Here is a 19,500-nt window from a genome sequence, read left to right on the forward strand (position 1 = left end):
CTCTGGGGCTGGCCCAGTGCTGGCTCCCCCACAGTCGAGTGCTGAAGTGAAGCCCTGGGTGGGTTGCTGGGGGATTCTCTCCGTCACCCCCTGGAGCTGGGGGGCTGGTGCTCAGCCACGGTCCTGCCCAAGCCGGGACACCCTGGGGCACCCAGCACCCAGGGCTCCCCCCACCCAGCATGGGGGCTCAGTCCCCGGGGGGGGCTTCACCCACCTCCCTCTTCCCCTGCGCAGCTCTGCCCAGACCCTGCCCCAGAGTCCCCCTCACTGTCCCCGAAGCCCCCGGCTCACCAGTGTGCCACCAGCCCCGGGGACTGGCCCTGTGACACCACCCGTGACAGACACGGGGTGCCTGGCTGGGCTCCTGTGTCCCTGGGGTGCCCACGGCTGCAGGGGTACGGGGGAACACACACGGGGTGCAGCGAGGCTGGTCATGGAGCGGCGGGGGGACACGGGGCGGGGGGGGGCGTGGGGCAAAGGAGGGAGGGACGTGGTCTCACCGAGCTGTGGGGCGCAGCCCGGGGGGACGTCGGGACGTGGCACGTAGCGCGGGGGGCGCAGGGAGACACGGGGTGCCGTCCCGGGGGGCAGCGGGCACGTCCCGGGGGGCTCGGGGAAGGGCGGGACGTGGGGACGCGGAGCCCACAGACACGGAGGGGCCGGGGCGGTGGCGGGGCCGGGGCGGCTCCCGGTGAGTCACGGAGCTCCCGCCCGCCGCCCATAAAGCGCCGCCGCTCCGAGCGCCGCCGCACCATGGCTGTGCTGTGCCCCGCCTGTACGGCCGCGCGGGACCGGGGGGGCAACAGCCGGGGCTGGGGGGCCCGGGAGCGGGAACCAGCCCGGTGCCTGGGGGGACCGTTCTGGAGATTGGGGATGCTGCAGGGGGGATGCTGGAGGGGGGACCATGGCCGGCTGGGGGGGGTGCTGGAGGGGGGATGCTGGAGGGGGGGCCATGGCCGGCTGGGGGGGTGCTGGAGGGGGGATGCTGGAGGGGGGGCCATGGCCGGCTGGGGAGATGCTGGAGAGGGGGGTGCTGCAGGGGGGATGCTGGAGGGGGGACCATGGCCGGCTGGGGGGGTGCTGGAGGGGGGATGCTGGAGGGGGGGCCATGGCCGGCTGGGGAGATGCTGGAGAGGGGGGTGCTGCAGGGGGGATGCTGGAGGGGGGGACCATGGCCACCTGGGGGGTGCTGGTTGGGGGTGCTGGGTGGCCTGTCCCAGGCTTGGGGGGGCGCATCCTGGTATCCCCAGTGCTGAGCCCCATCTGTGCCCACAGGGACCCCGGGGTCCCCTGCCCAGCTCCTCCTGCCCCTGCTCTGCTGGGCCCTGGCCTCCTGCCGCACCGGTAAGTGGGGGCTGTGGGGGGCTGTGGGGGGCACGGCCAAGTCCAGGCTCGGTGCCCTGCAAGGCACCTGTGCAGGGGGCTGGGACTGAGCCGTGGCCCTCGTCCTCTCTGTGGGACCCTGCCCTCCTGCCCACCCTGGAGATGGGGGGTCTTGGGGGGCAACTCTTGTCCTCCCGCCTCACCCGCCTCTGCTCCCCCAGGTGCCATGGCCCTGCAGCCCCCCAGCATCACTGTCCTGCAGACGCTGTCAGAGCCCCCCCGCCTGGGTGAGTGACCCCTGGGGGCATTGCAGGGGGGGCCTGTGGATGGGGGGGTGCACTGAGACCCCCGGCCGGGGAAGAATGGGGGAGTTGAACCTGGCAGACAGGTGGGGTGCATCCTCCACCCGCAGCCAAGATTTTGGGGTGCTGGTGAGGTGGGGCACGTTCCCCCTTTGGTAGGGACTGCGCCTCTGGTCAGGGTCAGCCTGGCCCGGGGGGCAGCGGGGCCCTGGCAGCCCCTCTGACCCTGCGCCCCGTCCGGCCTCAGGCGAGAGCGTGACGGTGTGGTGCGAGGCGGTGAGCAGCCTCCCCGAGCTCACGCTGCTCTACTGGCTGGGGAACGGCTCCTTCGTGGAGAAGCTGCACCCGGACGGGGCCGTGCACGAGGGGACGGTGCTGTGAGTACCGGGGTGGGGGGTCCCAGGGGTGCAGCGGGGCTGCCTGGGGCTCTGGGGCTGGCAGGGAGGGGCAGCCCTGGTCAGGGCAGGACCCGGTGCCCCCCATCCTGGGGAGGGTGTCATGGAGCTGGGAGCGGGGGCTGATGGGTCCCTGCTGGGTCCGCAGAGAGGAGCCGCGGGGCTCACGGGTGGCCCTGCGCCGTGACCTGCACATCGACTGCTTCGGCATCCAGCACCTGCACACCAACTTCACCTGCGTGGTGCTCAGCCCTCTCGGTGTCAACACCAGGGAGGTGCGGTGGCTGCACCCGGCACCGGCACGGGCCCCTGTGGAGAGCGGGGGGCTGGGCTGAGACCGGGGAGCAAATCGAGACGGGTGAGCATCCTGCAGTCCGGGTCCCCGCTCCCACGACCCTGCTCCACTGCATGGAGATGTGACACCTCCACAGAGGCCTGTCTCCGGGCCCCGCCGTGGGATCCGCATGGCCCCACGTCTGCCGGCCCCACTGTGCTAGGGGGGTCTCCCGGCGCCCCTCACCAAGGCAGGAGCGCTGCCCGGGCCGGCCCCAGGACCTGCCCGCAGCCGGCTGTGGGACCCCAGGGTTTATTAAAGCACATCAAGGCTGCCTGGTGTCGGCCGGTGTCACCCGTGTCCTGGGGACGGGGCTGCGCGTGGGTGCTGGGGGCACCTGTGGGGTGAGGAGGGAGGGAGAGGAGGGGGCTCTGGTGCACACAGAGGGCAGGATCCGTCCCTGACCCCCTCCCAGCCCAGCGAGGGACAGGAGAGCCACAGACAGCCCTGCCCCTGCCCCTGCCCCTGCCCCTGCCCCTGCCCTGGGGATGCCTGGCCCCACGGCTGCACCCTGCGCTGGAGGAGGAGGAGGAGGAGAAGGAGAAGGTGATGATGGGCTGCAGGCAGGGGACAGACCCCAGGAGGAGACACACACACCCCTCCGGACCCCTCGAGCAGGACCCGGGCTGCGGGCATCGCTCTGCGGGATGCTCTGGATGCGGGAGAGCTGGGGATGTGAGGGGGCTGGAGAAGACCCCGGCTGCAGCCCCCCCACCCCCCCCCGAGCTGCCCCCAGCCCAGGGAGCCGCAGGAACCCCCGGAGACACCCCAGTCCCAGAGCAAATCTTTATTCCCGTGGGAGCCAGGGAAAGGTCTCGTCCTGGCTCCGCTGGCGTCCTGGGGCTGCCGGGGTGTCCCAGGGCCGGTGGCACCATGGCAGGGCTGAGCAGCGGGGCTGTCCCCGTGCCCCCAGCCCTCCTGCTGCCCCGTCCTGTCCCGCTGGCTCCGTGAAGCTGGTGGCTCCCGTTCCCGACCCCTTTCCCTCGCCATGGTGCCGTGGCAGCGGTGGCATCTCGGCTCAGGATCCCACGGCGGCTGCCAGGGCCGCGGCTGCCAGGAGGAACCCCCAGAGGCGGGGGGGGTCCCCCTGGACGCTCCTGCCTGGGGGTGCCAGAGAGGGGGAGTCAGGGGCAGCCGGGGGGGAGGGGGCAGGGGGCCCGGCGGGGGTCTGCCCTCCCCAGCTGCAGGGGGGGCTTTGGGCTCACCTGCGCTGAAGACGCACGCCATGGTCTTGGATCTTTTCTCTGCCAAAGAAACCAACCGTTTGCACGGCTGCTGCACGCAACGTGCCGTGCCGCTCCTCACCCCTCCCCAGCCGTGCCACGCTGTGCCATGCCAGGCTGTGCCGTGCTCTGCCGCTAAGGGCCCCTTTGCAAACCCCAGGGGAGAGTGGCTGGGAGACGTGCAAGGATGCGCGTCTGTGGTGGGTTGAGCCTGGCTGGGGGCCAGGTGCCCACCAGAGCCACTCTCTCACTCCCCTCATTCACTAAACAGGGGAGAAAAGGCATAACGAAATGCTTGCAGGTCGAGATAAGGACAGGGAGAGATCACTCACTAATTATCGTCACGAGCAAAACAGACCAAACTTAGAGAGGGAATTCATCTAATTTATTACTAGGCAAAAACAGAGTAGAGGAATGAGAAAATAAAATCAACTCTTAAAACACCTCCCCCCACCCCTCCCATCTTCCCGGGCTCAACTTCACTCCCAGCTTCAACCTTCCCCCCCTCAGCGGCACAGGGGGACGGGGAATGGGGGTTACGGTCAGTTCATCTCACGGTGTGTCTGCCGCTTCTTCATCCTCAGGGGGAGGACTCCTCTCATCGTTCCCCTGCTCCAGCATGGAGTCCCTCTCACGGGGTGCAGACCTTCAGGAGCAAACTGCTCCAGCGTGGGGTCCCCCACGGGGTCACAAGTCCTGCCAGCAAACCTGCCCTGGCGTGGGCTCCCCTCTTCACGGGTCCACCGGTCCGGCCTGGAACTTGCTCCAGTGTGGGCTTCCCACGGGCCGCAGCCTCCTTCAGGTGCCTCCACCTGCTCTGGCGTGGGGTCCTCCACGGGCTGCAGGTGGAATCTCTACACCCCCTCATCCTTCCTCCATGGGCTGCAGGGGGAATCTCTACACCCCCTCATCCTTCCTCCATGGGCTGCAGGGGGACAGCCTGCTTCACCATGGCCTTCACCACGGGCTGCAGGGGGATCTCTGCTCCGGCGCCTGGAGCTCCTCCTCCCCCTCCATCTGCACTGACCTGGGTGTCTGCAGAGTTTCTTACATCTTCTCACTCCTCTCTCCGGCTGCAAAAGCTCTCCCTCTCTAAGTGTTTTTCTACTTCTTAAATATGTTATCACAGAGGCGCTGATTGGCTTGGCCTTGGCCAGCGGCGGGCCCGTCTTAGAGCCGGCTGGCATTGGCTCTGTCAGACACAGGGGGAGCTTCTAGCAGCTTCTCACAGAAGCCACCCCTGTAGCCCCCCCGCTACCAAAACCCTGCCACGCAAACCCAACACAGCGTCCAAAGGCAAGCTGCCCCCATCGCCCTCCCCGCCATCGAGACCGCCTTTCCTGGCAGAGTTGGTGGGATGGGGCCACCCCCCACTCCTGCACCCCACACCCCTGTGGCAGGGAGGGACCGTGCCCCCGGGAATTCACCTTTCACCCACTCGCAGTTGTAGGTGCTGCTTGCGCCCTGGGAGCGGAGCTGGATGAAGGCTCTGTCCCCATTGTGGGTGATTTTGGTGACATTGAAGATCTCAAAAGGTGGGATGAGGACCTCCTCCTCCGTGGGGAATAAGGAGAAGTTCCTGATGAGGACACCATAGCAGGTCTCCACCGAGAAGAAGGTGTCCTTGCCGAAATTCAAGGCTTCGTCTTCCCGTAGGGAGGTGGAGGTGAACTGGCCAAAGCGGATGGTTTGGTGCTGCTGGGCGGTGAAGCGGGTACCCTGGACACCCCGGTAGACGTGGTGGCATTTTTGGGGCTGGGCATCCCGCAGGATACGCAGGGCCTCGCTCAGGAGGAAATGCAGCACCTTGAAGTTGAAGCTTTTCAGGTATTCCTCGCGGGAGCGCCCGGCCACACGCACGGCTGCGTTGAACTTTCGGTACAGGTTGCATTCCCAGGTGTATGCCAGCAGGGCGACCACATGCTCTGGCCGCAGCGCTGGCACCTGGGAGATGTGGTCCTGCTTGCTCTGCCACTTAGCAGCAGCTTCCTTCCAGGCCTTGGCATAGTCCTTGTCGGTGAACTCGGTGCGGTTGAGCTCCTGCAGCTCCTTCTCCATCATGCGGCTGCAGCCCTGGTACTGGTCATCGAAGGAGCTGGGGGCCATGTCCAGTGCCACCTTCTTGACAGGGTTGAGGTCTGGGCAGTGCTGGGGTCTGGCAGTGTCCAGGGTCCCGGACAGCAGCACCAAGCCCAGCACCAGATGCTCCATGGCAGGCAGAGACCCCCCAGGAGAAGCGCCCAGCTGCCGCAGTGCCGTGGGCAGGGAAGCAGCCGGTTCCTCCGCAAGCGGCTGGGGAAGTGGGGGAGTGAGAGCAGGGTCAGCTCGGGGAGGGCGGCAGGGCCTGTGAGGGGGCTGCGGAGAGAAGCGGGGCAGGCTGGGGGAAAGCACCCCCAGTTGCATCCCCAGCCAGGGGCACCCCGCTCGGCACACCTCCTGGCACCGGCCCAGACCCCGACCCCGTGACTTGCATGAAACCCTGCCAACGGGCGGGCGTCCCCGGCGCCTGGCACCATGGCCCTGGCAGCCGCAGGTCTGTGGTGTCCCCCGCCGGGAGCAAACCCCTGGGGATCCCCCTGTGGCACAGAAGGAGAGGTGAGAATCGGCTGATCTTTCTTTTTATAGCAGCCCTGGCCAGGATTGCTGGGGCCGCGATCCAGCCCTCGCCTCCCCATTATTTTTACCTTCCCACCCCCCGAGCGCCCAGAGCAGCCGCTGCCCCCTCCTGCCCTGCAGCGTGGCTCCAGGGACGGTCAGGAACCCCCCGTGGGATAAATTGCCTTTGCTTTAAGCTGGGTGCGGGTGCCGTCCTGCCCCGCGGGGGCTCTGCCTTTTCCTGCAGCATCTGACTCCAGCTCTGGCCCTGCTGACCCGGGGCCCGGTGCTTGCACTGACCCCCCGTCGCGCTGCTGAGGACGGGGCAGGTTGTGGCACAGGTGGTTGGAGGCAAGGGGCATCCGCGGCACTTCAGCCCCTGCCCGCAGCCCCCGGGCTTTGGAGGGGCTTAGAAGGCAGGAGGCAGGGCAGGGTGCAGGCAGCAGGGCTGGGGACAGACCAGTCCCTGTCTGCTTCGGCACGAGCAGCTCTGGGCCAAGGGAGCGTCCCCGTCGCGGTGCTTACAGACACAGGGACAGGGGTGGCAAAGCCCAGGGGGGCTCGGAGCCTGCGAGGGGCTCATCCTGCAGGACCACCTGGGGAGAACCGGGGAGAGAGGAGCACAGCAGCAGCATCCTTCCCCGGGGACCCCCATGTCAGCACTGGGGGAGGCAGCCTGCAGACAGGCCCCTGGCTGAGCAGAAGTGAGACCCCAAAACCTCATCACAGCGGTGCAGGGTCCCCCCAAACCGGGCGGGTACGGCGCCCTCTCCCACCCTGAGCAGCACCGGTGCCGCCGCTCCCCCACCCCCTTCCCCTGAGCAGGGACCCCTCTCCAGGTTACAGGACCAAGACACCCCGTACCCGACACAGGCACCAATGGGCTGGCACGTGGCATTTTTTGCACGTCTGCGCCATTCGAGATCCGTATAGGAAGCTTACACCATCATCTTTGCATCCCATCCTAACGTTCAGTGCAGTGAATGACACTGAGCGCCAATCCATCTCGGCTATGTTCGGCTGTCCCCCGGCGCCCCCAGCCCCACACCGGCACTGCACACAGCGGCTCCCAGCAGGGCTGCAGGGTGACCCCAGCCCCGTGTCCCCGAGGTCTCTCCCGGCTCCTTTCCAGCCACCATCACCCGGGTGGGTTTTGCAGCACACTCGAGCCATCCAAAACAGGGATGAAGCAACCGCTTGGTCCCTGCACCCCTCCCTTGGGGACCTGGCAGGGACCCCCTGTGAGGGACCACGCCTTGAGCGGACTGTCTCAAAGCTTGTTTGCAACCCTGGTAAGCTCATTGCAAGACTTCCTGATGGTTTGGCTGAGCCCAGTTGCCATGAACAGATCAACAGAGCTCAAAGAACAGTCACGTCACTTTGGGGGGGGTGGTGGGGTATGTCTAGACAGAGGTGACCAGGAGCCCCACCTGCCCCCCCGCCACTCCCCACCGCTGGGCCAGGGAGTCGATGGAGGCCAGCGGGGCCCACCGGGCCAGGCGCTCCCTGCTCCACCCCTCCCTGCTCCCCCTGCACAGGAGGAGAGACGAGGCACCCTGCTGCACCCCCCGCCCACGTGGGTCCTCCCCCAGCACCAGCGGTGGCCGCGGGTGCCCCATGAGGGTGGCTCGTCCTGAGCACCCCCCGTTCCCCGCGGAGCTGCAGGGTGGGAGCTCCACCAGCGCCAGGGAAGAGGAGCCCGACAGCGGGACCCCCGCCCCCACTGGGGCTGCCCCGGCTGCAGGGCTGAGGGGTCCCGGCCCCCCTGGGGCATGAGCTATAGAGACAGACATAGAGCTCTAGAGATGCACAGAGCGAGCGGTACAGACAGACCGGCATACATACAGCTGTGTAGGCACCGCTGGCTGGCAGGACCCTGCTCCCCGAGTATGGAATACCCACCGGATCCCTTCTTCCTTTGACCAGTCTTGTACCGCTGCAGCTGAAAAATGCTGAAACGTGCGACCAGTTATCGCTTTGAATCCCCTCAAGAAGGGGAAGTGTACTAAACCACTCCTTCAGTCGATCTGCCAGGTGTGTCACAATGTTTTCTCGTCCCGGATATGCAGAGGAAGTGCATTACTTGGGTGGTCTTTGTTAAATTATAAACGACATCGTGAGTAGGTGGTTACCGCTCGATCACACGGCTTTACTGAGACGGGCCATCCTCGGGCTATACCTTCCCCATACAAATTGACTCGCCCGCTGTGGCCTCGTTTCCCGTGCAGCCATTCAAGTAAGCGCTCCCATTCGTGGTCATCACTCACGACATCCAGTTCCTGTAGTGGGGTGAGGCTATCGACTTGTTGGTTGAAGTGGGCAGCGATAGGAGCTGATCAGTCCAGTCCTGTCACCCACCCAATACGCGACACCCTTTGTTCTCCTAGTTCTAGCAATTGTTCCCAACTGTCAGCAGTTTGCCAGAGTGGGACTCTCTTTACCTGCCAGTCGTTGGCTGCCCAGAGACCCACTCGCTCTGTGGATCCCATAAAACCAGCAGATGAGTCGGGATAGATATGGCTGGCACCATGTCGGGCGGCCGGTAGGTCTGCCCTAAGCTCCCCTACTCGGGCACTTCCTTTACCTGTTCCTGTGCTTAACTTTTCCCCCGGGGCCACTTCCAGTGTCACCGCCTTATACTTCCACTCATGGTTTTGCCTCTCGATGATGCATCAGTGAACCAGACCCCTTGAAGGTCACTGCCTTCCTTCAGAGGAGGTGCCCCCTGAATCGCAGACGCTTTGCTTGGCGGGGTTTGCAATAACACCGTGCTCTCTCTGTCTTCCTGTAATTTGGATACTTTAATGCTGCCTTCTGTAACAGATGTGGTTTCATCGGTACCATCCAGACAGGCGTACCGTTTACGGGCTGTAGGCTTCTGGGCAACGCCTGCACCCTTGCGCGCTGTATCCAGGAGATGGAAAGGCCCCCAAATGATCAGATCTGTCCTTTTCTTGTCTGTTCCACTCGCTTCACCGCTCGCACTAAGGACAGCGAGCCTTTGCAAGGTCTGACTATCTCATTTTGGTGTCATTGAAAAAGTGGGAGCTAAGCTCTTGCAGTCTCTCTGGCCCTTCTGGTCCCTTTTGCCACAGGTTACAATGGGAACATTCAGTAACTGCCGTGGCACTCCCATCGGCAAGGCTCTACGCCACAGAGCGTTACGTTCCTTATTGAACTTGGGTTTGAACATTGGTTTAGGCTTAGTGCTGTGGGCCCGACGAACTCGTCGAGGAAATGGTTCTGGTGGTTTCACGGTGGTCAATCCAATCCAACCCATGTGTCCTGTCCCACTCAGAGGGTGAGGTTATCTTTTCAGTTCTCTGTGCATTAGTCAGGAGTAACGACAATTACTCGAGAGGTTCAGAGAAATCACAAATTTACTGAAACTCAGAAGAATTACAAAAGAGACCAGCTTGGCAAAACTTGTAACGATATTACCCCAATGTGCCGAAAATGAAGTTAGAGACAAAGAGAGTGGCAGAGAGGAAAAGACAGAAAGAGAGAAAGAAAGAGGAGACGAGACAAGATATCACCACCCTTGGATCCAGCGATGTTCTCTGCTCGTAGTGGTAGTCCTCAGGTGGTGGGCACGAGTCAAAAACTTGGGTTTCCACTTTTTATAACCCACAGCGCCCTTCCCATAGGCAAGGGTCGTCATCACTGAGCAGGTGCTGTACGTGCCCAGGAGTGTTCTAGACATGAGTCGGTGGGTTGTGGGGGTCTTGGGGATTCCACAGTCCCCCCTCTTTGGGGTTGACCGAGTGATGGCCTTTTGCAGACACGCTTGCGCAGAAGACAGATGGTCTTTGCATGTTTCAGGAACAGGGGGATGGGCTCACAAGATGGTATCTTGCCTCCGCGGGCTGTGTTTGTTTGTCCCTGCCTGTGTCAAGACGGATGTTTGCAACACTCACTCGTTATCAGAGCTCTACACCCGGGCCCTCGCCCCTTCCACGGCAGCCCCACGAGTTTATCACGGAAGGCGTCGAGGGCCAGACCCCTCCATCCCTCCCCGGCGCCGTCCTCGCTCCTGACAGTGCCCAGAGGAGACCCCCACCGGGGCTGCCGGATGCTGGAGCGGCATCTCGGGGGGCTGCAGCGGACCCAGCCCTGGCTGTCGGGGAGGCAGACGATGCCGGTGGGGATGCGGGAGGGGGTGGGGGGTGGCTGGCACCGCCGGGAGCAGTGGCCACAGCTTCGAGCACTGCGGGGTTCCCTGGGCAGTTTGGGGATGACAGGAGACCCCCGAGCTGTACCGATAACCGGGGAGGCTGGGACAGCTCGGGGAGCAGGGCCCTGCCGGCCAGCGGTGCCCACACAGCCGTATGTACGCCGGTCTGTCTGTACCGCTCTATCTATGCATCTCAGTCGGCGAGGAACGCCGCGGTGGCAACGGTGAGTTCTGTGGCCAAGACCTAGATGAAGGCGGACGGAGGTTCCCAGAGCCAGGGAAACGCGAGGAAGAGCGGAGAGACCCCCAGGAGCTCTCATGAGCGAGGCTGACGCGGCTTCAGCAATGATGACGTGGCTTCGGCGAGGGTGACACGGCTTGGGCGTTGCCAGGAGCAACCGCGGGAGATTTAAATGGCCCTGGGAAGCGCCAGCGCCAGCGATGCGGCAGGCGAACAGGGCGCGGCGTGTCAGTTTGCACAGGAGGGCCGTTCGCACAGGGAGGGCCCTGCAACCTGCCTGTAGGCCCACGGCCCAGGGAAGCGCTCTCGGTCCCTGCCAAAACGGCGGGCACTCGCCTCAGAGCTAACGCCAGTGTTCCAGGCAGAACCGGTCAGGAAGGAGACGCCCGTACAGGCGGTGGGTTGCAGGGGCTGCCCAGACCCCTCTCTGGGTGAAAAGGTCCGTACCTGCACAAGGTGTGCGCAGGTGGATGGTCTGTTACGTCAGGTGGCCGAGTCGCAGGCAACAGTGCAAAGGCTGCGCAGTGTTAGAGGGGCCGAGATGGAGACAGATGGGTGGTCCCATAACCAAGTTCCTGTAGTGGGCACCACTGAGAAGGAGGCACCATGGACCCTGGTCACCCACAGCAGCAGGGCTCTGCTCCGGTCTCCGCCCTCCGGCTTCACAAACAAAGACAGATGAGAAGCTTTAGCAGCTGTAGACACGCACGGGCAAGGTCTGCAAGGAGAAATTGTCCCAGCAGCACACGGTGGGTACCGTAAAAAGAGGCGATGACTGCTCGTAGTGGGTGACTCCCTGTTAAGGGACACCAAGGTGCCCGTCTGATGACCTGACAGGCAGGCACCAGAGGTACGGTGCCTGCCGGGAGCCACGATCCGAGATGTTGCCGAGAGGGTGCCGCAACTTGTCCAGAGCACAGACTGCTATCCACTGCTACTCTTTCATGTGGGCGTGAATGACACCGCAAGCCAGAACCTGGGCAGCATCAAGGAGGACTATGAAGCCCTGGGGGTGCAAGTGACAAACTTTGGTGCCCAAGTTGGAGGAAAGGCGGCAGCCAGAAATAGACGTATAATGCAAATCAACTCCTGGCCACGTGGCTGGTGCCGTTGCGAGGGTTTTGGCTTTTACAGCAACGGGACATTCTTTGATGACTTTAAGCTGTTAGAGAGGGATGGGGGCCACCTGTCCAGAAGAGGCAAGGGAATCTTTGGCAGCAAGCCGGCCAACTTGGTGAAGCGGGCTTTAAACTGAAGGACTCAGGGGCTGGGGTCCAAGGCGGCAATGCCGATGCCATCGCATCCAACCGGGGAACAAGCCAGGCCAACCGGAGCGGCAACGAATGTTCCTTAGCTGCCTCCCAAGAGGAGAACCAGAAAGCCAAACACCTCAAGGGTCCGTATGGCCATGGTGGACCCTCCTGCACCCCTTGAAGGAAACCTCCATGCTCCATTAGCTCTCTGAAATGCCTGTAGACCCATGCACGCAGCGTGGGGAATAAACAGGAAGAACTAGAGATCTGTGTGCGGTTGCAGGGCCGTGATCTCATTGCAATGACAGAGACATGGTGGGATAGCTCGCATGACTGGAATGCTGTCACGGACGGTTATGTACTCTTTAGGAATGACAGGCCAGCAAGGCGAGGTGGTGGAGCTGCTCTTTATGGGAGAGAGCAACTGGAATGTGTCGAGCTCTGCATAGGAGTGGATGAAGAACGAGTGGAGAGCTGATGCGTAAGGATTAAGGGGCAGGCTAATACAGGTGACCCTGTTGTGGGTGTTTACTACAGGCCACCAGATCAGGATGAGGAAGTAGATGAGGCCTTCTTCAGACAGCTGGAAGTAGCCTCACGATCGCAGGCCCTGGTCCTCCTGGGGGACTTCAGCCACCCTGCTATTTGCTGGAAAAGCAACACAGCCAGGCACGCACAGTCCAGGAGGTTCCTGCAGAGCATTGATGACAACTTTTTGACACAGGTGGTGGAGGAGCCCATGAGGAGAGGGGTGCTGCTGGACCTTGTAGTAACAAACAAAGAAGGACTGGTTGGGGACATGAAGGTCGAGGACAGTCTTGGCTGCAGTGACCATGAGATGGTGGAGTTCAGGATCCTGCATGGAAGGAACAGGGCAATGGGTAGGACTACAGCCTTGGCCTTGAGGAGAGCTGACTTTGGCCTGGCAAGGGATGTTGTCATGGTTTTGCCCCAGCCAGCAGCTCAGCCCCATGCAGACACTCGCTCACCCCCCCGCCAGCGGGATGGGGAGAGAATTGGAAGAGTGAAAGTGAAAAAACTCATGGGTTGCAATAAAGACAGTTTAATAGGAAAAACACAAAAAGGAAAATAGCAACAACAACTACAACAGAACAAGTGATGACTAGCACAATCTCTCACCACCTGAAGTTGACGCTAGGCACGACCCCCAGCTGCCCAGCCCACATGCACAAGCAACACAAGGGAAGGAATTCCTTCACCACTTCCCATGGCAGGCAGGTGTTCAGCCATCCCCAGGAAAGCAGGGCTCCATCACGCAGAATGGTGACTTGGGAAGACTAGCGCCATCTCTCCAAAGTCAATGCCATGTGAGACCCCCAGCTGCTGCGCCAAGCTCCCTGCTGCCACGCTTCTCAGCCCACCCCTACAAATGGAACACGATGTCGTATGGATGGACTATCCCTTTGGCCAGTTTGGGTCAGCCGTCCTGGCCGTGTCCCCTCCCAGATTGTTGGGTGCGCCCCGCCTTCTCGTTGGCAGGGCAATATGAGAAGCTGAAAAAGTCCTTGACTGCTTGGCAACAACTGAAACCATCAGTGTGTGATCAACATTATTCTCATCCTAAATCCAAAACACAGCAGTACACCAGCTGCTGGAAAGAAAGTTAACTCTGTCCCTGCCGAAACCAGGACAGATGTCAAGGACAACAAGAAGGGCTCTTTCAAGTACCTCAGCAGCAAAAGGGAAAATGTGGGCCCGTGCTGAATGAGGTGGTGTCCTGGTGATGGAGGATACAGAGAAGGGGGAGTTACTGAATGGTGCCTTTGGTTTGGCCTTTACTGCTAAGGCCGTCCCTCAGGAATCCCAGACCCTGGAGGCAGGAGAGAAAGTCTGGAGAAAGGAAGACCTCCCCTTGGTCGGGGAGGATCAGGTCAGAGGACATCTCGGCAAACTCGATATTCACAAATCGATGGGCCCTGATGGGATGCCCCCACGAGTGCTCAGGGAGCTGGCCGATGTTCTTGCTAAGCCATTCTCAGTCATCTTTGAAAGGTGATGGAGAACAGGAGAGGTGCCTGAGGACTGGAGGAAAGCCAATGTCACTCTGGTCTTCAAAAAGGGCAAGAAGGAGGACCCAGGAAACTAGAGACCAGTCGGCCTCACCTCCATCCCTGGAAAGATGATGGAACAGCTCATTCTGGGCGGGGGGGGGGGGGTGTGTCATTCAACCCTATTGGGATGGGTTAGAATGCACTTTGGGACTTTATGTCCCACAATAGCTTTTGATTGTACCAAAGCACTGATGAAATCAAGAGGGTACAGAACAAAGATAAACATACTACCCCTCATGCCACGGCCAAGTTATCATATACCAGGAATGAAGATCAATTTGGCCATGAAAGCATTCTGGGGTTATTGGACGGTCATAATTAACAACTGACTGTATATAGAAAATCTAACGTGGCAAGTAGAGACTCTTGCTAATTGGATGTGGACGCCCATCGAGGCTAGCAACAGCCAGCTACAAGCGACCTCACAGATGACTTGCAGAGTCGATTGGCATTGGATATACTACTACTGAAGGAGAGCGGCGTTTGTGGGTGGCTGAATACCACCTATCCTGATGAAACCTGTTGTGTGTCAATTCCCAATGTGTTCGCTACCTTGCACCAAGCTATGGATGGGACGCAAAAAATTGCGGACCAGACGCATGAGCTCCGCGAGAAAATGAAACCAGGAGACTGGCAGTGGCCTGGGTGGGTTTCAAAGGATTTCAGTTGGTTTGATTAGAAATCAGTGGATGGATTCAGAGTTGAGCCCGGTATGCATTAATGTTTATTGTAACGATTGTTATTGTTAGTATTGGATTATCATGGGAGAAATCTATGATAACTGGAGCTGTAACCAGGCAAGTTAGGATGCTTCAAGGCTGTGATCCTAATATGTCCCCTTAATACCATCCCCTATTGAAAATGACGAGAACGAAAACGCGGGAGAGAGATGGATCCCTCAGCCCGCCTACATCCAAATTATACGATGTTCCTCTTGGCGAGTTGTGACTACAGTCACAGGGTGGATAATGTGGGATGCTGGACTTGTCCGGGCTTGTGGGTGCCGAAGACAGGGTCAGCGTGAGCCGGCAGAGAGTAACGGGGTCTGACTTTTTCGACTTTGTGACAGTGTCTCAGTGAAGGTCCTTGAGAGGGCTCCAACAGGCAAACGTGGACTCTGCTAAGTGGCTACACACATAACGCTTTAGACATAAAGCGCTGACTGAGCCTGGGACTAGGACTGGACCTGGCTGCACCTCGGCTCCTCTCTGAGAAGGAGTTGAGAAAGCAAGGGAATCCTTCCTGAACCTGGGGACTCAACGGGAGGGCCCCCCTCAGCCCCGCGTCAGCCTCGTACTCTTCACGTGACGGTGGCTGGTGCCCCAGCGGGTGTGCTGGAGTCTGGGGCCCTGGGTGGGCTGGAGAAACGGAACCTCATCAAGTTCAACAAGGGCAAAGTGCGGCCCCTGGGGAGGAACAGGGCCAGGCACCAGCACAGGCCGGGACACGCGGCTGGAAAGCGGCTTGGCAGAGAAGGTCCTGGGGGTCCTGGGGGGGGCCGCGGGCCCCTGGGGCCGGGCAGGGGTACTGACCGAAGGCGAGGGATGAGCGACTTGCTCCTTTTGACAGATCTTTTGAACCCACAGAGAACACGGAGGCTTCGAGCAGGAAGCAACTGTCCCGGTGGGCCCCCTGGCCTCCATGGACTCCCTGGGCTTCCTGTCGGGGAGCAGCTCCTCTTCCCCGGGCTCCCTCTACTCCTTCCCAGTGTGATGGCAGAGCTGGCAGTGTTCGTCCTCTCGGGAGCCCCCCAGGACCCCAAGGCTGTCAAGGGGCCAGTGGCACAAGCAGGGCCAGCCCTTGGCCAGGACCCCCCACTGGAGCTGCCCTGGCAGCCCCTCTGACCCTGCGTCCCGTCCGGCCTCAGGCGAGAGCGTGACGGTGTGGTGCGAGGCGGTGAGCAGCCTCCCCGAGCTCACGCTGCTCTACTGGCTGGGGAACGGCTCCTTCGTGGAGAAGCTGCACCCGGACGGGGCCGTGCGCGAGGGGACGGTGCTGTGAGTACCGGGGTGGGGGGTCCCAGGGGTGCAGCGGGGCTGCCCAGGGCTCTGGGGCTGGCAGGGAGGGGCAGCCCTGGGCATGGGCATGGGGATGTGATGCCTCCACGGAGGTCTGTCTCCATGCCCCGCCGTGGGATCCACATGGCCCCACGTCTGCCGGCCCCACTGTGCTAGGGGGGTCTCCCGGCGCCCCTCGCCAAGGCAGGAGCGCTGCCCGGGCCGGCCCCAGGACCTGCTCGCAGCCGGCTGTGGGACCCCAGGGTTTATTAAAGCACATCAAGGCTGCCTGGTGTCGGCCGGTGTCACCCATGTCCTGGGGACGGGGCTGCGCGTGGGTGCCGGGAGCACCTGTGGGGTGAGGAGGGAGGGAGAGGAGGCGGCTCTGGTGTGCACAGAGGGCAGGATCCGTCCCTGACCCCCTCCCAGCCCAGCGAGGGACCGGAGAGCCACGGACAGCCCTGCCCCTGCCCCTGCCCTGGGGATGCCTGGCCCCACGGCTGCACCCTGCGCTGGAGGAGGAGGAGGAGGAGGAGGAGGAGGTGGTGATGGGCTGCAGGCAGGGGACAGACCCCAGGAGGAGACACACACCCCCCTGCGGACCCCTCGAGCAGGACCCGGGCTGCGGGCATCGCTCTGCGGGATGCTCTGGATGCGGGAGAGCTGGGGATGTGAGGGGGCTGGAGAAGACCCCGGCTGCAGCCCCCCCCCCCCCCACCCCGAGCTGCCCCCAGCCCAGGGAGCCGCAGGAACCCCCGGAGACACCCCAGTCCCAGAGCAAATCTTTATTCCCGTGGGAGCCAGGGAAAGGTCTCGTCCCGGCTCCGCTGGCGTCCTGGGGCTGCCGGGGCGTCCCAGGGCCGGTGGCACCATGGCAGGGCTGAGCAGCGGGGCTGTCCCCGTGCCCCCAGCCCTCCTGCTGCCCCGTCCTGTCCCGCCGGCTCCGTGAAGCTGGTGGCTCCCGTTCCCGACCCCTTTCCCTCGCCATGGTGCCGTGGCAGCGGTGGCATCTCGGCTCAGGATCCTGCGGTGGCTGCCAGGGCCGCGGCTGCCAGGAGGAACCCCCAGAGGCGGGGGGGGTCCCCCTGGACGCTCCTGCCTGGGGGTGCCAGAGAGGGGGAGTCAGGGGCAGCCGGGGGGGAGGGGGCAGGGGGCCCGGCGGGGGTCTGCCCTCCCCAGCTGCAGGGGGGGCTCTGGGCTCACCTGCGCTGAAGACGCACGTCTGGTTCTTGCATCTCTTCTCTGCCAAAGAAACCAACTGTTTGCACGGCTGCTGCACGCAACGTGCCGTGCCGCTCCTCACCCCTCCCCAGCCGTGCCACGCTGTACCATGCCAGGCTGTGCCGTGCTCTGCTGCTAAGGGCCCCCTTGCAAACCCCAGGGGAGAGCGGCTGGGAGACGTGCAAGGATGCGCGTCCAAAGGCAAGCTGCCCCCGTCGCCCTCCCCACCATCGAGACCCCCTTTCCTGGCAGAGTTGGTGGGATGGGGCCACCCCCCACTCCTGCACCCCACACCCCTGTGGCAGGGAGGGACCGTGCCCCCGGGAATTCACCTTTCACCCACTCGCAGTTGTAGGTGCTGCTTGCGCCCTGGGAGCGGAGCTGGATGAAGGCTCTGTCCCCGTTGCGGGCAACATTGGTGACCTCGAAGATCTCAAAAGGCGGGATGAGGACCTCCTCCTCCATGGGGAAGAAGGAGAAGTTCCTGATGAGGACACCATAGCAGGTCTCCACCGAGAAGAAGGTGTCCTGACCGAAGTGCTGGGTGCTGTCGTTCCGTAGGGAGGTGGAGGTGAACTGTCCGAAGCGGATGGATTGGCGCTGCCGGGCAGTGAAGCGGATGTCTACACCCCGGTAGACGTTGTGGCATTTTTGGGGCCTGGTGTCCCGCAGGATACGCAGGGCCTCGCTCAGGAGGAAATGCAGCACCTTGAAGTGGAAGGTGTTCAGGTATTCCTCGCGGGAGTGCCCGGCCACACGCACGGCTGCGTTGAACTCCCGGTGCAAGGGGCCCTGCAGGGTGTATGCCAGCAGGGCGACCTGCTGGTCCGGCCGCACTGCCTGCCGCTGGGGGACGCGGCCCCACCGTCTCCGCCATTCAGCAGTGGCTTGGCTCCAGGCCTCCTTGTAGACTCTGTTGTTTGTGAACTCGGTGCGGTTGAGCTCCTCCAGCTCCTCCTCCATCATGCGGCTGCAGCCCTGGTACTGGTCATCGAAGGAGCTGGGGGCCATGTCCAGTGCCACCTTCTTGACAGGGTCGAGGTCTCGCTGGTGCCGGGGGCTGGTAGCAGCCAGGGTCCCGGACAGCAGCACCAAGCCCAGCACCAGATGCTCCATGGCAGGCAGAGCCCCCCCAGGAGAAGCGCCCAGCTGCCGCAGTGCCGTGGGCAGGGAAGCAGCCGGTTCCTCCGCAAGCGGCTGGGGAAGTGGGGGAGTGAGAGCAGGGTCAGCTCGGGGAGGGCGGCAGGGCCTGTGAGGGGGCTGCGGAGAGAAGCGGGGCAGGCTGGGGGAAAGCACCCCCAGTTGCATCCCCAGCCAGGGGCACCCCGCTCGGCACACCTCCTGGCACCGGCCCAGACCCCGACCCCGTGACTTGCATGAAACCCTGCCAACGGGCGGGCGTCCCCGGCGCCTGGCACCATGGCCCTGGCAGCCGCAGGTCTGTGGTGTCCCCCGCCGGGAGCAAACCCCTGGGGACCCCTGGCAAGAAGCGTTACCTGTGCCCCGCGCCAGGGTCGGGGTTCTGCTCCCCAGGTCCCACGGCACCCGGCCCCTTGGCGCCCGCCCGCTGCCAGAAGGAGAGGTGAGAATCAGCTGATCTTTCTTTTTATAGCAGCCCTGGCCAGGATTGCTGGGGCCGCGATCCAGCCCTCGCCTCCCGGTTATTTTTGCCTTCCAACCCCCCGAGCACCCAGAGCAGCCGCTGCCCCCTCCTGCCCTGCAGCGTGGCTCCGGGGACAGTCAGGAACCCCCCGTGGGATAAATTGCCTTTGCTTTAAGCTGGGTGCGGGTGCCGTCCTGCCCCGCGGGGGCTCTGCCTTTTCCTGCAGCATCTGACTCCAGCTCTGGCCCTGCTGACCCGGGGCCCGGTGCTTGCACTGACCCCCCGTCGCGCTGCTGAGGACGGGGCAGGTTGTGGCACAGGTGGTGTGGAGGTGAGGGGCATCCGCGGCACTTCAGCCCCTGCCCGCAGCCCCCGGGCTTTGGAGGGGCTTAGAAGGCAGGAGGCAGGGCAGGGTGCAGGCAGCAGGGCTGGGGACAGACCAGTCCCTGTCTGCTTCGGCACGAGCAGCTCTGGGCCAAGGGAGCGTCCCCGTCGCGGTGCTTACAGACACAGGGACAGGGGTGGCAAAGCCCAGGGGGGCTCGGAGCCTGCGAGGGGCTCATCCTGCAGGACCACCTGGGGAGAACCGGGGAGAGAGGAGCACAGCAGCAGCATCCTTCCCCGGGGACCCCCATGTCAGCACTGGGGGAGGCAGCCTGCAGACAGGCCCCTGGCTGAGCAGAAGTGAGACCCCAAAACCTCATCACAGCGGTGCAGGGTCCCCCCAAACCGGGCGGGTACGGCGCCCTCTCCCACCCTGAGCAGCA

The 19,500-nt window shown here is 63.0% G+C and overlaps 2 protein-coding genes across 5 annotated transcripts; one reads left to right on the forward strand and one right to left on the reverse strand.

The window, feature by feature from the left end:
- The first annotated feature begins 731 nt into the window (after positions 1-731).
- IL18BP (interleukin 18 binding protein) lies at positions 732-2,628 on the forward strand. The gene is made up of 5 exons (XM_054844700.1): positions 732-775; positions 1,276-1,344; positions 1,545-1,610; positions 1,873-2,002; positions 2,169-2,628. Exons 1-5 carry the CDS (start codon positions 754-756, stop codon positions 2,353-2,355), a joined length of 474 nt encoding a protein of 157 aa, XP_054700675.1. The 5' UTR covers positions 732-753; the 3' UTR covers positions 2,356-2,628.
- Positions 2,629-3,126: 498 nt separating this feature from the next.
- On the reverse strand, positions 3,127-18,758 carry LOC129212283 (erythroblast NAD(P)(+)--arginine ADP-ribosyltransferase-like). 4 transcript variants are annotated; one of them, XM_054840685.1, is made up of 4 exons: positions 18,627-18,737; positions 17,463-18,327; positions 17,113-17,151; positions 3,127-3,455 (listed from the first exon to the last, which is right to left on the reverse strand). In XM_054840685.1, the coding sequence occupies exons 2-4, from the start codon at positions 18,244-18,246 to the stop codon at positions 3,373-3,375; spliced, it is 906 nt and encodes a 301-aa protein (XP_054696660.1). In that variant the 5' UTR covers positions 18,247-18,327; positions 18,627-18,737; the 3' UTR covers positions 3,127-3,372. The 4 variants fall into 4 exon arrangements, with proteins under 4 accessions (XP_054696660.1, XP_054696669.1, XP_054696644.1 ...); XM_054840694.1 differs by lacking the exons at positions 17,113-17,151; positions 17,463-18,327; positions 18,627-18,737 and adding exons at positions 3,560-3,598; positions 5,005-5,869; positions 8,018-9,121; XM_054840669.1 differs by lacking the exon at positions 3,127-3,455 and adding an exon at positions 12,893-17,008.
- Between the last annotated feature and the right edge of the window lie 742 nt (positions 18,759-19,500).

Source organism: Grus americana, chromosome 1, assembly GCF_028858705.1.
Source record: "Grus americana isolate bGruAme1 chromosome 1, bGruAme1.mat, whole genome shotgun sequence".
In the NCBI taxonomy this organism is placed as follows: domain Eukaryota; kingdom Metazoa; phylum Chordata; class Aves; order Gruiformes; family Gruidae; genus Grus; species Grus americana.

Coding starts and splice junctions, on each gene's coding strand:
- IL18BP (XM_054844700.1), top strand. CDS start 754: ATGGCTGTGCTGTGCCCCGCCT. Junction 1,345..1,544: donor CCTGGCCTCCTGCCGCACCG/GTAAGTGGGGGC, acceptor CTGCTCCCCCAG/GTGCCATGGCCCTGCAGCCC. Junction 2,003..2,168: donor GTGCACGAGGGGACGGTGCT/GTGAGTACCGGG, acceptor CTGGGTCCGCAG/AGAGGAGCCGCGGGGCTCAC.
- LOC129212283 (XM_054840685.1), bottom strand. CDS start 18,246: ATGGAGCATCTGGTGCTGGGCTTGGTGCTGCTGTCCGGGACCCTGGCT. Junction 17,152..17,462: donor CAACTGCGAGTGGGTGAAAG/GTGAATTCCCGG, acceptor TTTCTTTGGCAG/AGAAGAGATGCAAGAACCAG. Junction 3,456..17,112: donor GACGTGCGTCTTCAGCGCAG/GTGAGCCCAGAG, acceptor TGGCACCCCCAG/GCAGGAGCGTCCAGGGGGAC.